The sequence below is a fragment of the Monodelphis domestica genome, chromosome 4 (genome assembly GCF_027887165.1).
Source record: "Monodelphis domestica isolate mMonDom1 chromosome 4, mMonDom1.pri, whole genome shotgun sequence".
NCBI lineage: Eukaryota > Metazoa > Chordata > Mammalia > Didelphimorphia > Didelphidae > Monodelphis > Monodelphis domestica.
In genome coordinates, this window is record NC_077230.1 from 110,056,049 (window position 1) to 110,071,082 (window position 15,034).

At 36.8% G+C, this 15,034-nt stretch overlaps 1 protein-coding gene across 4 annotated transcripts in view; it reads right to left on the minus strand.

The window, feature by feature from the left end:
- The window catches only part of UGGT1 (UDP-glucose glycoprotein glucosyltransferase 1), a 120,561-nt gene that overhangs the window by 27,680 nt on the left and 77,847 nt on the right, over positions 1-15,034 (minus strand). For 3 of the 4 annotated variants that reach the window (XM_007493975.3, XM_007493976.3, XM_056793696.1), the window contains exons 20-27: positions 14,874-14,972; positions 14,191-14,214; positions 13,607-13,701; positions 12,019-12,225; positions 11,141-11,272; positions 7,246-7,376; positions 5,402-5,497; positions 989-1,091 (exon numbers count right to left, since the gene is read on the minus strand). In XM_007493975.3, coding sequence (XP_007494037.2) covers positions 989-1,091; positions 5,402-5,497; positions 7,246-7,376; positions 11,141-11,272; positions 12,019-12,225; positions 13,607-13,701; positions 14,191-14,214; positions 14,874-14,972 — 887 coding nt within the window. The remainder of the gene's footprint in view (positions 1-988; positions 1,092-5,401; positions 5,498-7,245; positions 7,377-11,140; positions 11,273-12,018; positions 12,226-13,606; positions 13,702-14,190; positions 14,215-14,873; positions 14,973-15,034) is intronic. The other variant, XM_016433564.2, reaches the window with a different exon arrangement.

Consider the following 15,034-nt stretch of genomic DNA (forward strand, 5'->3'; position numbering starts at 1 on the left):
TTTTTTTTAAACCCTTACCTTCTGTCTTAGAATGGACCCTAAATATTAGTTCCAAAACAAGAGTGGTAAGGTCTAGGAGACAGGGTTGAGTGACTTGCCCAGGGGCACAGAGCTAGTAAGTGTCTTGAGGCCAGATCTGAACCCAGGACTTCACACCTCCAGGCCTGATTCTTTATCCACTGAGTTACCTAGCTGCCCCTTTTATAAAACCTGACTCCTACCATTGGTCTTATTATGCACAAAGCTGAACTTCAGGCCGCAGGAGAAGGAATAAGGGGATTGACAGACACTAATACACATCTCCTGCACAGATATTGAAGTTTTAAGTAGTTGCCCCATGCTGGGAGTAAGCCTCTAGTCAAAATCACAGATTTTCCCCAACCAAAACTTAGAGAAGAACAAGCAAGAAAAATTCAACATCTTTTTTTTTTTTTAACCATTTAAAACCATGAAACACTTAAAGGAAAAAATAAACATTTTTAAAAAGTTAATTATACTAAATGTAATTTATATCATTAAACAATAGGCAATAAAAGTTAGCTAAGGTGACTCACTGATAAATTTTCTTAAAATGTCTTGACACATCTGAATTTGGTTTCTTTTCAATTTAAGATATATAATAATAAAAATACATTCAAATAGTAATTACAAAAGAGAAAATAAACAGGCAAGTGGCTTTTTGCTTACTTTGATTTTAACATAATGCACTAAAACATGCCACTAATTGAATTTATTTAAGAATGTGGTTAACAAATTGGTATGATTTCCCTATAATTCTTATATTTTAAGAAGATGCTCAGGATGACCCAATCCACATTAATTTTCAAAGCCTATCAAGTTCTTCTCAACCTTAAATATTCATCTGTGCCCCATACCACCAGCAAATGAAGGAATGAATAAGTGAATGAATGAAAGAATGGAAAAAGCATTTATTACACTTACTATGTGCCAGGCACTGTGCTAAAGAATATGCAAGAAAAGAATATACCATAAGGAGTGGAGCAAGTCTTTGAGCATCTCTGGTAACGGGGTCAACAATGGCCACTATATCAAAATATGTCCCTTTTTCATTTGGTTTCAGTTTAACAGCACTAAAAAAGAAAAATTAGGAAAAAAGTTATCCACCAAAAGGAAATAGAATATGATATTAAATGTTTAGGCCTTCATTTCACATAGTGGCTTTTCTCTTTAGTAATCTTTATAACATATGAAAACCCCACAAAATTTGGTCTAGACTAGCTAATTCCTGGGCCATACAAAAACAGGCATTGGGTCTTATCTGAACCGTAGGCCACAGTTCGCCAACCCTTAGTTTAAACTGTTGGACTTCAGGGGCAGTGTCCTATTTTATAGAGGAGTTGTGTCTCATTTCAGTCATTTCAGGCTAAAATCCTATGACTTGACTTGGGGTTTTCTTGAAAATAACACTGGAGTGGGTTGACATTTCCGTCTCCAGCTCATTTTACAGATGAGGAAACTGAGGCAGTCAAATGACTTGCCCAAGGTCACCCAGCTAGAAAATGTCTGAGGCTGGATTTGAACTTAGGAAAATGAGTTGATGCCAGAGGCCATCATACCCCAACCAACTGACAAGGTCTGAGGAAAGGAGGTCTGCAAAGCAGACCCACGAATGAAGGACCCCTGCTGATCCCCCTCTGTGACTTATCTACCCAAATTTTCCCCATTAATGAACTTGTTATGATTATTATTCTCTCCCCAATATAGGAGAAATAATATGAGAGCAAATATTTATAGGATCAATAAATATATACTCTACTTTAAGCCCCCTAGGTTATTACCCCAAAAAGATTGCAATTACAGAATTAAAGCCAAAGATTACTGCCCATGACCCCTTCTTTCTCAAGCTTAAGACACATTCCAAGGCCCTATAAAAAACACTGGCCAAAAGTTTGAGTACAATAATGAATCTTTTCCTACAGTTACCACACTCCAATGAATTTGTTGAAACAGAAGCCAAGCAGCATTCAAAGTAACACAAGAAAAACAGAACTTGTAAATTGAGGAAAACCCTAAAACTGGTCTGCTTTAAGTCCTCACACCTAGATACAAACATGTTTTGTTGTTCATCTCCTGAGCAATTATGATTGATAGTGAAAGCTGACTAAAAGCACAATGATCCTCTCAGCTTTATTCACATTAATCATATCTATCACAGAGTGTTGTAGAAATCTAGTAAATGATCACAGAATTCTTTGTTGTATTAACATCACAAGAATGTTGTTTAGGTGGTTTGATAATATCCAATCAAATTGTAGAATGTCACATATGTAGAAGATTTATTGGCTGTATAACAGTCATCATCCATAGCTAGGTTCAACCCTACATTAAGTCCAAGATGAATTGAAGTCACTCCAATTAAAAAACAAAAAGGGGGGAGACTTTGTTTACAAACGTGGACCATGTCAAACAGCGTGGTCTTTGATGGCTCCTGGGAAGTTCTCTTCATTTCAGGCCCAGAACTCTAGACTGCCTAGCTCCCCTTATAGAGCACAATAAAGTATCAAATTATCTTCTTCCTAGGGGTATATAAAATTCTAGTAATTTAGGCTCGCTCTCAATTAGCTTAAATATTTTCAGATAAAAACCATAAGTCCAGATCTCAAGAGGTAAAGCATCTAGCTGGTTTGTAGTTAAGTAGAAAGAGTAGAATATATATTGAACAGATATCTCTTATCTACATGTATGCATATAGAGATATAGTAAGTATAGCAAGGAGAATTAGCCTCTTGATTAATAAACAAATAGAGGGTTATAACTGGTTTGGGTCCTAAAATCCAAAAATCTTCTATTATTTAAATTTAGCAGGTAACAACAATCCATAATCACAAAGTCAAGGGGCAGGGTTAAGAAAAAATCTGTTTAAAAATTAATGTTGTTGGTTCAATTAGAATCCAAAGATCTGAGGTCATGTGATGACCTGATACTGGTGCCAGAGCACCTGAGTCTAAGTACCCAGCTCTGGCACAAGCAATGTGACCACAGACCATTTATGTCATCCCTCTGAACTTTTGAAAACAGAGATAACAATTTTTGCACCACCAACCTCACTGGGCCCAATCAAGTAGCATTTAATAAGTACCTGCTCTACATCACACCCTGTGCTGGGCTCTAGAGATACAAAGACCAAAATGAGAGAGTTACAGGCCTGAAGGAGCTAAGGAGTCTATCGAGGAAAATGAGAAAGTACACACAGGTTATGTACAAGGGCCCGAGGGTGTGAGAGGGGACACCCTGGTAGGAGGAGAGAGACAACGAAGGGCTCGGGTAGGAAGCTCAGCTTTAAGAGGAGTGAGAGACTCTACTAGGAGCAACCAGAGCCTGTGCACAGGTGCCAAGAAGGAAGAAGCCACAGTGTAGTCACAGAAGAGACAAAGGCACTTTGTAAGCCTTGTAAACTTTAATGCATGCTATAAAAAGTTAGCTATTATTAATTAATGGTGGAAGGCAACGGATGAAGAGATTTAAAAATATTATAACAAGGCACTCTTTGTGTAGAGCTCATTCTCTATACCATTTGCTGAATACAAAGAAGTCTCACACAGAAGTGGCCTCTGTATAAAAGGCGTATCATAAAAGGCAGTACAAAGTGTACACTAGAAGCGGTGCTCTTCATGCAACAGTCTACCTCCAAAAGGCCCTCCTTCCTTTAGATATGCAAAATCTTAACAATTTGGGCTCACTTTGATTAGCTTAAAACTATATTCAATTAAAAAACCTCAAGTATGGCATGCAAAAGGTTGTGCTTTAGAGAATTAATTTGGCATCTGACACTTACATAACATTCAAGTTATGGAAGTTGGATATGTTAGATGAATATGTGCATGTAGATATATAAGTATTGTTATATAGTGTATATACTGATACTCTTATATATAGACATATGGCATGTTTATATCTATAGATAGGTCAACAGATATCAGGAAAAATAATAAACCCTGTGAATTATATATGATGGAGAATAATAACTGGTTTAGGCATCGGTTTATAGTCTAAAATTCTTTATTTTTTTTAAATGTTGCAAGAGATTGAAAGAATGGAAGGCATGAAATTATGCAAAAATCAAACTCAGGCTGCCAAGGAAATCAGCAGCCCTCAATTTATAGGCCACATGAAGAATTGAGAAGCCTCTCCCCTTCATGTTCATGATGCTTATCCATCACAATTGTTTTCATGATGCTAATCTATTAATGACCAATTTTGCCATTTTGTATTTCATGGTCAATTAGAATCTCTATTAAATTGTGGCTTTTAAAGTCTAGGTAAATGAGACCAAAATAAGTAACTACCATGTTTAATAACTATACTACAGGTAAAGATTAAAAAAAAATAAACAGAACAGAGAGCAAGAGCCCTTCTCCTAACCCAATCTCTGACAGTGATCTCACATATGATTTCATCAAAAATCAGTGATTAGGGTCATCTAGGTAGCACAGTGGATAGGGCACCAGGCCTGGAATAAAGAGGTCCTGGGTTCAAATCTGACCTCAGAGACTTCCTAGCTCTGTGACCCTGGGCAAGTCACTTAACTCTGATTGCCAGACCCTTGCAATTCTTCTGCCTTAGAAGTGATAATTGGTATCAATTCTAAGACTGCTGGTAAAGGTAAAAAAAATAAATAAATAAAAATCAATGCCATTTTTTTTGTTGCCCCTAGGTCAAACTAGATGTTATCAGCACACATCTAATACTTTTCCAGGATGTATGCAGCCTAATTTCATAAGACTCCCATTCAAGAATGTTCTATTAAACAACCCAAATAACCAACTCCATCTGCTACTGCATCTCCTCATCCTAGTCTCTACACAAGCCTTTTGCCATGCCATCATCCTCCATGCAAGTAACAGGAATTCCATTTCCCTTCCTTTCTTCAAGGCCCAACTCAAGAACCTTTTTCTTGACTTTTATCACACTCCCACCCCAAGGTAAAAAGGGTCTTCTCTTTTATACTTATTTCCCTCCATCATAGTTATTTTTGTACTTGGTATTCCTACCATTAAAATGCAAGGTCCCTGAGAGCAGACGCCATAATACAGATCTCACACTGTATCTCCAGCCCTTGCAAAATGATTTAAAATAAGCATTCAAGATCATGTGGTCTATTTAGCCATATCTTTTTTATTTTCTAAAGGTCAAAATGATAGAAGATACAAATATATTTAGGAACAACTACCATCTTTTACAAGTCCTGAAAAGCAGAAGGAAGCTGGTAGAAGACTAAGTTGGAAAGTAAACACTTAATGACTTATCCATTCCAACATATAAGTCTACTCAAAATCTATAAGAAGAAATTCTGATGCATATTAAATTCAAAATCACCTGTAATAAGAAAAAGCAAACTTATTCTATAGCATATACTGAAATATCAACATGGCCTCCATACCTATGTCGGTCTTCAAAAAACTGGTAGTCAATTCTTGCCTCTCCCTTAGGCTGGGCAGAGAGGAGAGCATCCACTTTCATTACCAGATCACTCGCACTAAAAGAAATATTATAAGTTAGCATGCTTTGTTCATGGAAGGCTTTTCAAATATACATCTACAAACAATATGAAACCCCAAGGATATGTACAAAGATTTTTACATTATTTAAAATAATCTGGCAATATCTGGCTCTATTTCTAAAACCAAGCTTAAAGAAACAAAATTAAACCAAAAAACAAAACAATCAACTATTATATTGAACCCAAAATAAATAATGCCTTTCATTTAAATGAGTTCAAGTTTAAGAGAAAATAGAAACCTATTTGGTGAACCAATATGGATTAGAATTGAATCTGGGGAACAGCTAGATGGCTCAGTGGATTGAAAATCAAGCCTACAGAAGGAAGGCCTAGATTCAAACCTGCCCTCAGAAACCTCCTAGCTGTATGAACCTGGGCAAGTTCCTTAACCCCCCATTACCTAGTCTTACCCACTTCTGCTTCAGAACCAATACATTGATTCTATAATAGAAGGTAAGAATTTTTTTAATTGAATCCAGAAACTTCCTAAAACTACTAAACCAAACAAAACTGGGTCCAAAATCTTCCAAACTGATGATTCATTTGGTTTAAGTCCCTGATTCTAAATTTAAATATCGGCATAACAGAATCATTACAAGAAGGGGATGTGGTCTTTCATGATTTACATGGTTAACAGGGAGTCCTCAGCTATGTGTGCTCTTCCACTGGAAGAGGGGCCAGAAATATGTCAGCAGGCAAGTGGGGTCCCACGTTGGCCAATATAAATATCTAAAAAACATTAGCATTAAAGACCATGTCCCTCCAGATTACCTCAAAGTGAAAGGAATCTGTTGTTGACAGAAAGAATTCTACTAAAAGCTTCCTGGTTTGGAGGAAGATGGCAGGAAAAAGAGTAATTCTAGGAGGGTAATGTATTCCCATAGAACTATTCTGCAATCTGTGGTGATTAGAGAATCTCTCTGGCTGCTAGTAAACTTCAAGGATGACCCAGCAAGAAATGGATCTACCTTTGGAAACAAGGGAAGTCTCATAGGTACACTGGTTGAAATGCAAATATATTCTGAGAACCTCCCATAGCCTCCTCAGTAGACAGAGATATGGCCCAAGAGTATCCAACAAAGTATGCAACTAACTGTAGCTGGCAATTGCTTGCATACTAAGTACCATCTGAAAGGCATCTGTTTGTTAAGAGTACCTTCCTTTGTGACTTTTAAGTTGATCTGAGAAATTCCTCACATATTATATACAACTTGGCTAAGCAATAATTCCAGCAGTCATTAAAGTCAAGATTTGACACTCAAACATTTAGTCTTAAAAACCATCCAACTGCAGGAGAAAATGCAGAAATAATAGAAGAGAATCATTTGAAAATTAGAGTCTGGGCTTAAACATTCAAGATGCAATGAAATTCAACATCCATGCATATATGATCACATGGCTTAAGGACAGAGAGTATGGACTCTGTCCAGAAAAAAAATGTTTTCTTACACAAAGAAAGGCAAATAAAAAATTCAGTTCTCTGTCTATTGACATAATACTAGCTTGTTTTTCTTTCTTTTTTTTTTAAAGAAATTATCAAGTAAAATGCACAACTAGGGAGTATTGCTGTATTTTTAAAATTAAGAAATAAAGTATCTTTTTAAACTACCATATGCACAAAGTATACATCTACAAAAGAGCCTAAACTTAGTGAGAAAAGATCTAATTATTAGAGGCTTTCTGTCTTGAGCTAATCTATTAGTTCCTTTCATCTCAAAACTTACACATCTTCTTCTACCCGGAGCTGTTGAATATGAGATTTGATTTTTTGCCCAGAAGTTTTTAGAATTATATTTTCTAGTAGGTGGAAATCATCTTGATTAAAAAGTTCACCATCTTTTAGTGGCCCAATAATCTGTAGAGAAAAAAGAAGCCCATTGGTTAGTTCTAAACACTTGTATATAATGAGGAAATTTCAATATGATACAGGAACCAAAAAAATAAAATAATGCAGTCATAGGCTACAATGACATATGGGTATAAATGGCTGGAAATTAAAATCCCTCCTGTTGCCCTGGTCATACCACATCTTTTGTCTTGTCCTGTGTCAACATTTTAAGAATATTTCACCCAGAGGCATTAGGTAACACACTGGATAGAAAACCAGGCCTGGAGTCAGGAAGACCTGGGTTCAAATCTGACCTCAGACACTTCCTAACTCTGTGACCCTGGGCAAGTCACTTAACCCTCATTGCCTAGCCTATACAATTTTTCTGCCTTGGAACCAATATACAGTATTGATTCCAAGCCAGAAGGAAAAGGAGAGAGGAGAGGGAGAAGGAGGAGGAGAAGAGATACTCAGTATTGATTTTAAGACAGAAGGTATGGGTTAAAAAAAATTTTACCCACTTTGTAAAGGTGTACCCACGTACTCTGAGCTATGTTCTCTTCTCTCTATATACCCAGCCCACTCTCCCTGCTTCCTTCCTTTCCTTCCCCTCCCTCCCTCTATCTCTCTCTTACAGACACACATAAATATATATGGTGATCTCATCAGCTCCCATGGTTCATCTATCAACTCTAGACAAATGAATCTATTTGTCCTGGCTTAATTAAATTCTATAACCCCAAGTATTTTTCTTTTTTCAAATATATTTTTGTTAGTTTCCCAGCAACATGTAAAAAAAAAGTTAATACTAATGTTAAAAAATGTTCAGTTTTAAATTCTCTCCTTCCCTCACTTCTACTCCACCAATTGAGAAAGCAAGCAAAGATATCGATTATACATGTGAAGTCATGTGAAACATATTTCCATATTAGCAATTTTGCAAAAGAAAACACAAAAAGAAAAATAAAGTTGAAAAAGTATGCTTCAATGTGCACTCAGCTCTCTCTCTAGAGAAGGATAACATTTTTTATCATGGGTTCTTTGAAATTGTATAATCTTACTGGACATCTCAAACTAATGTCTTACAGAATTCTTAATCTGGAACAATCTGAAGTTGAATTCATTATTCTTCCTCCAAAATCCTCTGCTCTTCCTAATTTCCTATTACTGTTGAGGATACTACCATCTTTCCAGTGACTCAAGAACACAACCTAAAATGTCATGCTCTACCCCTCATTCTCTCTCACTCCCATATCTAAAGTGTTGCCAAGGCCTGTCAATTTTACCTTTATAACCTCTCTCATATACACCCTCTTCTCTCCTGACCTGCCAACATCCTGATAGTCCAGGCTCCTATAACCTCACACTTGTACTGTTGCAATAGCCTGAATACTTTCTTTGCTTCAAGTCTCTTTCCACTGCAGTCCATCCTCCATTCAGTTGTCAAACTGAAATTCCTAACGCACAAGTTTAGACCATGTTCCTCCCATTGACCCCCTTTCAACTCCAGTGATTCCCTATTAACTTGAGGATTAAATATAAAATCCTCTGGCTTTTACAACCTGGCCTCTTCCTAACACTCCAGACTTCTTCCTACTTACACTCCATACGTACTCTGCAATCCAATGACACTGGTCTCCTTGTTGTTCCTCAAACAAAACAGTTCCTCTTCCAAGCTCCATGCCTTTTTATGAGGTGTCCCTCAGACCTGGAATGCGCTCTCTCCTCATAACTATCCTGGCTTCCTTTAGTTCTCAGCTAAAATCTCACCTTCTACATGAAGTTTTTCCCAATACCACTTAATGCTGATGCTTCTGTCTGTTCATTACCACCAATTTATTTTATATATATCTTGTCTTACGCAGCTGAAATTTCATATCATCTCTTCCATTATGCTGTGAGTTCCTTAAGAATAATATTTTTTGTCTTTCTATCCCTAGTGCTTAGCATGGCTGGCACAGAGAAGGTGCTTAATAGATGTTTGCTGACTGACCTACTGACTATATATCTAGCAAACACCTCAATCTTCAGATGCAATACTGCAACGCAACTATTAGGAATTTCAACCTAAATGACCCAAAGGCATCTCAAATTCAATATGATAAAAATAGAATTCATTATCCTTGTACCCAAAATATCTTCTTTCCCTCTTTTTTTTTTTGAGGGCATGACTATCACAGGATTGTAGAAACAAAGATTTAAAATCAAAAAGATCTTAGAGACCATCAAGATCAATGTCACTTTAAAAATGAGGAAACTGAGGCATAAAGAAGAAAAGTGACTTCCCCAAGTTACACAGCTAATAAGAATATAAGGTAGGATTTGAACCCAGATCTTCCTGATAATTCCAGCACATTTTATTCCACACTTACATCTTTTTAATAACTCAATTAGGCAAAAATTCTTGTAATAACAATCTAGAACTCTTCATTCTAACTCACCTCGCACATCTAACCAGTCACCAAATCCTATTACTTTTCCTTTGGCATTTCTTATAAATATCTCTTTCTTTCCATTCACACAGCCACCATCCTTGTTGAGGCCCTTATCTCTCACGAAAATTTTTGCAATAACTTCCTAATTGGTCTCCAATCTCCTTTCCCAACCTTATTAAACATTCCTCTTCTTTAGCCAGACTTTGATCAGGTTTGACTGGCCTTCTTGCCATTTGTCACATACACAATATCACACTACCACCTCAGCAACTTCCTGCCTAGAATGCACATCTCCTCTTCTCCCTAGCTACTCATGCCTTACCTACAACACTATCTGTACCTATCTTGTATATAACTATATTTGTACATGTTGTCTCCCCTGGCTGGACTCCCTGAGAGCAATGCTGTTTCATTTGTGTCCTGGGCACTGCCAAAGCATGCCACTCATACTCCCATCATTAATCCCATTCTCCTAGTCTCCTTCCTAGGATTCTGCAACTGTAGCTACACAGGGCTCTGATGGGTGAGAGTTTAATCTCATCTCCTCAACTCAGGCTTCCTAGTCATTTCTGAACCATTTCCCTCTCCAACACTCCCCCATTTCTCATTTCCTTTGATATGTTATCTTCCCCTATTCTAAGTGTGGGCTCTTTTGGGGTAGGGCCTGTCTTGCCTTCTGGATTTTGTAACCCTAGGACAGTGATGGTGAATCTATGGTATGGATGCCAAAGATGGTATGCAGAATGCTGTCCTCCCACCAACCCCCAGAGTTAGAAGGGGGCAGAGTGACTCCTGCAGAGCTCCTCTCCCCCTCTCCACTGCACCTGATGACATTTTTTCACATCCCCCAACCCTCTGTCCAGCAGCCCAATGGGAACACATGGGGGTAAGGTGAAGGGCACACAGTTGACAGAGCTGGAGGGGAGGGGGTACAGAATGCTCGGGCCACATCCCTCCCCCTCTCTCTATATTCACTGAGGACATTCCGCACTTCACTTGCCTGGCTGCCCAGAGTCCCAATGGGAGCACTTCCTCCATCCTCAGTGTGGGGGCAGGCAGGGTAAGCCAGGCACTTGGGGGGAGAGGGGGCACATGGCACAGGTTTGGGGTGGGAGGAGGCACAGCACTTGGAAGGGGGTCTGTGCACCTGGCACTCCATCTCTAAAAAGTTCGTTCACCCTCACTGCCCTAGAGTTAGCACATTCCCTGGTGCAAGAGTCCTTTAAATAAATGCTTATCAGTTGAAATGAAATGATCATCATTAGGGGAAAAATGTCTATTTTGAAGAATTTATACACTTCTCAGGAGAACATTCCAACAATCTCATATTTTACTATTAAACTATGCTCTCCTCACCCGTCCATTGCTGATCACAGCCCTTTCTCCTCTCTTCAGCTTCAGAACCTCTGTACAGTACAGAGCATGGGACAAAATAAAATCTGCTTTGGAAGAATCAAAAGCATCTTTAAAAAGGCTGACATCCATACCCTAAAAGAAAAGTTAAGAGTTGATTTTATTAAACAATCAAAATAAATAAATGGGAATTTTTAAAAAATCTTTTTGAATAATTAATGTGAGAATAGGATTCATTGTTACTATTATTAACATCAAATAGCATATAAATGACTCCCTCTAATAAGTTAGTAATTCTTGGTTATCTCTTTGCATAATTTAATTAAATCAATATTTTCCTCAAAATTCATTGCCAATTTGTACTTCTCAATCTTGCTCACTTATTTCCAACTAATTTCTTTTCCTAAGAAAATGTACATTTCAAGAACTGATATTTTCAAAGCACATTTAAAACCAGACTACTTTGTTAATTGGCAACAAGTGAATTAAACTTCATAGCATGAGTTCATAAAATTAACACACTTAGAACTCTTGAGTCTCTAGCTCCAAAAATGTTTTGTTCAAATGATACTTTTTTAATCTTGTAAATGTGCAAATCCAGTATTCTATCACAGTGATAAAAACACCACATGAAACAAAGGACTCTGGATTTACTTTATACACTTTATGAAATCCAGTGAGTTTCAAAGACATAAAGAGTGTCACAGAATTGTTCCTAGAAAGGAAGGATTCTCACAATTTCAAAAATGAGTCCTCTGAGGCCAGAAATGAGAGTTTTACAAGCTGATATGATAATGAAGAAGATGTATCAGGCTCTCAGGAGTTAATTGCTAGCATGAGTAATGGAATGGAACAAGTGTAGAAAAAGCACAAAGACTTACTCCAACAGCAAATTCTGCAATGTCAACTCCTGATGCCAGAGCTTCTGCAGTTTCTTCCTTGACCATTTTAGTGATGAAATTCTTGGCACAGTTAGATGTCTGTGTTTGGAGAGCTGCCCAGAGAGCTCTGGAGATTCGAGTGTTCTCAAAGCGTGGTTCTTCACTTGGATTATTGATCATGCTAATTCTAACATTGTTACTGGATTTCTGTGTCAACAATAAAATGAGGGTTAAAAGTTATTCAGTGGATATGATTAAACAAAAAGCAGTGATATAAGCACACTTTGCCATATACTGAAAAGGAAAGTTAACTGGAAAGTCATCATCTTTTCTATAAAAAGGCTTAATATAACCAGCAAGATTTAGACATGGAATGTCTAATCTATATTACAAAGCTCAAAGGAGTGAATACAAGACTTTTTATTTTCCTGGAACAATCACTTTTAAAATAATTCCATTCTCCTCCTTTGCAATCCACTCATGTTCCATCATCTGTAATTGTGTCTATTAATTGCTGAGTGTCTACTCACACATATTCCTGTACTTCAAAGCATCTATGATCTCAGCTTATTTATATAGGTACTCCATCCAATGGTGAAGATTACAAGTTATCCATTCATTCTATTCCTCTCCAATTCTTGTCCACATCCTCTCATAAAATCTTCCCAAAAGAGTCCACTCAAAGTGCTAAAGACCTTCACTTGTAACATAGAAACCAGACAAGTTATCAGGTCCTATTATCTCTCACACTAACTATGATTGCCCCACCTACTTTTCTAAGCATCTACTTCCTATACACCTTCTTATTTATGCCTTTTCTTGTAAGCTCATCGTTACTAGAAAGATACTATATTTCATTTCTGTCTCTAGCCATTGTCATTTGGGGCACCCATAGTTTTTATCCTTCTAAGTTTGTAATCTTTTTGAGACTGTGTTCCTAAACTGCAACTTCAAGCTGCCTGTGAGCCCCCCGCATCACCCCAGGTAGCACAGGGAAGAAGTGCTCACATTGGACGGGGCATGTGAAAAATATTCTCAAGTGCTGTGGAGAAGGGAAACAGAGCAGCCCTCCTCATGCCTCGCCAGCACCTGTGTCACACCTTCACCAACATGGACCTACAGTAATGTTATTCACTGGGTTTTAATTAATAGATTTAAGTTTCCAAGATTCCATTATTTCTTTTTAATCTTTCTTTTTATTATAAAGCAACCTATTCTTTTGTGTAAGGCTAGCATACACCAGTCTTTTATCTCCTTCCCAGCTAATAGATTTCTATATTACCCATATTCGTTTCACTTAACCAATAAAGAAATAAAAATCATGTTTGCCTCAAAGCCCAGACACATTATAGGATTAGAAGATAACTGGGAAAGACTTCAGAGATCATCTAGTCTGATACCCTCATTTGAGCAATGAGAAAATAGAAGCTTGCCCAAGATCACATAGGTATTAGAACTAAGATTCAAATACAAGTCTCCTGACTCCCAGTACAGTGCTGCTTCTGTTAAAACATAAGGAAAAAAAGTTACTTTGTTGAGGACAATTCTAGCCTTTAATAAGGACACAAAAGGACCTGCATAGACTTGCCTGATGTTTGATAGCATCATATAATAATTGTCTTCCAGAAAGGCTATCAAAATCCCCAACAATCCAAAATGTTACTGGTCTAATAAAAGAATCATCTGTGGAAAAATGAAAATAGAGTTTGAAGGGGCAATACCGGTATGATGCAATACGGTAATATACTGAAACACACATCTGAAATCCATGCAAGATTTTAGAAAGTACAAAACTCTTAAAGGATAAAGTCAAAGTCCTTGTACTTACATGCAAAAAGGTAAAGGACTTTAGATCCATATGGCTTAGTTCCAAACATGCACTGATTAATTCTATTACAATATGTAATTATCACCATTTGCAGTTACAAGGAACCTTTGAACTTGCAAGTAACATACTATATTTTTAAATACTGTAGCCTGTTGATGTATAGTTAAAATTACATCAATTTCAACAATTTAATTGTACTGCTATAAAGCTGTTGTTACTCACAGGTTCCAGGGCCCTCATTATAAAGTGTCAGTAAATTCCCATTATGAGGGCATCCTCATAATGTATGTATCCAGAAAAGATACAAGATACTTAAATAAGGGAGTTCTGAAATTGTGAGTTACCATAGATCTCCTTGGAAGACATTCCTGGACAATAGGAAAAAAGTAAATCAGTTGGAGAGAATGAAACTTCACTTTGAAAAATAATATCAAAGTACAATTCAAGAAAAAGAATCTTAAATAATTCTTTGGATACAAAATTAGTTGGGAGAGGGCCTCAGAAATTCCTATATTTGGTAGTTAAGTCCCACTATTCCAATCCAAAGAATGTGTTTCTTTGGGGAACCAGATGGTATTTAGATTCCTGAACTTAAATATACATACTTTGAAAATCAAGTTTTCTCACTGAAAAGAATTCAGAAGGGACAAAATTACCTTTTCCAGCTGATATTTAGAACTGTGAAAAGGCATTATAACAAGATCTTAAAAGAAACTTCCCCAAAAGGAAAGATGATTATTTTCCTAAAGTCAAGTATCAGTGAAAAAAATAATTTGACCTAAAAAGCATAAACAATAATTACAAATTGGACTGAGTATCTCGCAAAAATTCTGGGAAATAGATTATGTCCTACAATAATGAATCAATTAAATTTCAATTCACCAACCAATTTTTATATCAAACTAAAAGGTACAATTTGAAATATTACCAAATAAAATATCATAGCATCTTTCTCAGAGATGATAAAAACTGAACTGTGACAATTACCAAAAATATAATGAATCAAAGATAAGATGCAAAAGATTACCTTTCTTTGTCAAATAGGTCATACTGTTGGCTACAGCTGCAGTCTTATCTTGTGAATCCAAAAGAGAAAATCTAGCAAAATCATCCACAAAAAAGTTATCTGAAGAGGAAGAAATAAAAGATTTATATTCTTATGTCACATGTAAATAGTTCTTATAATGC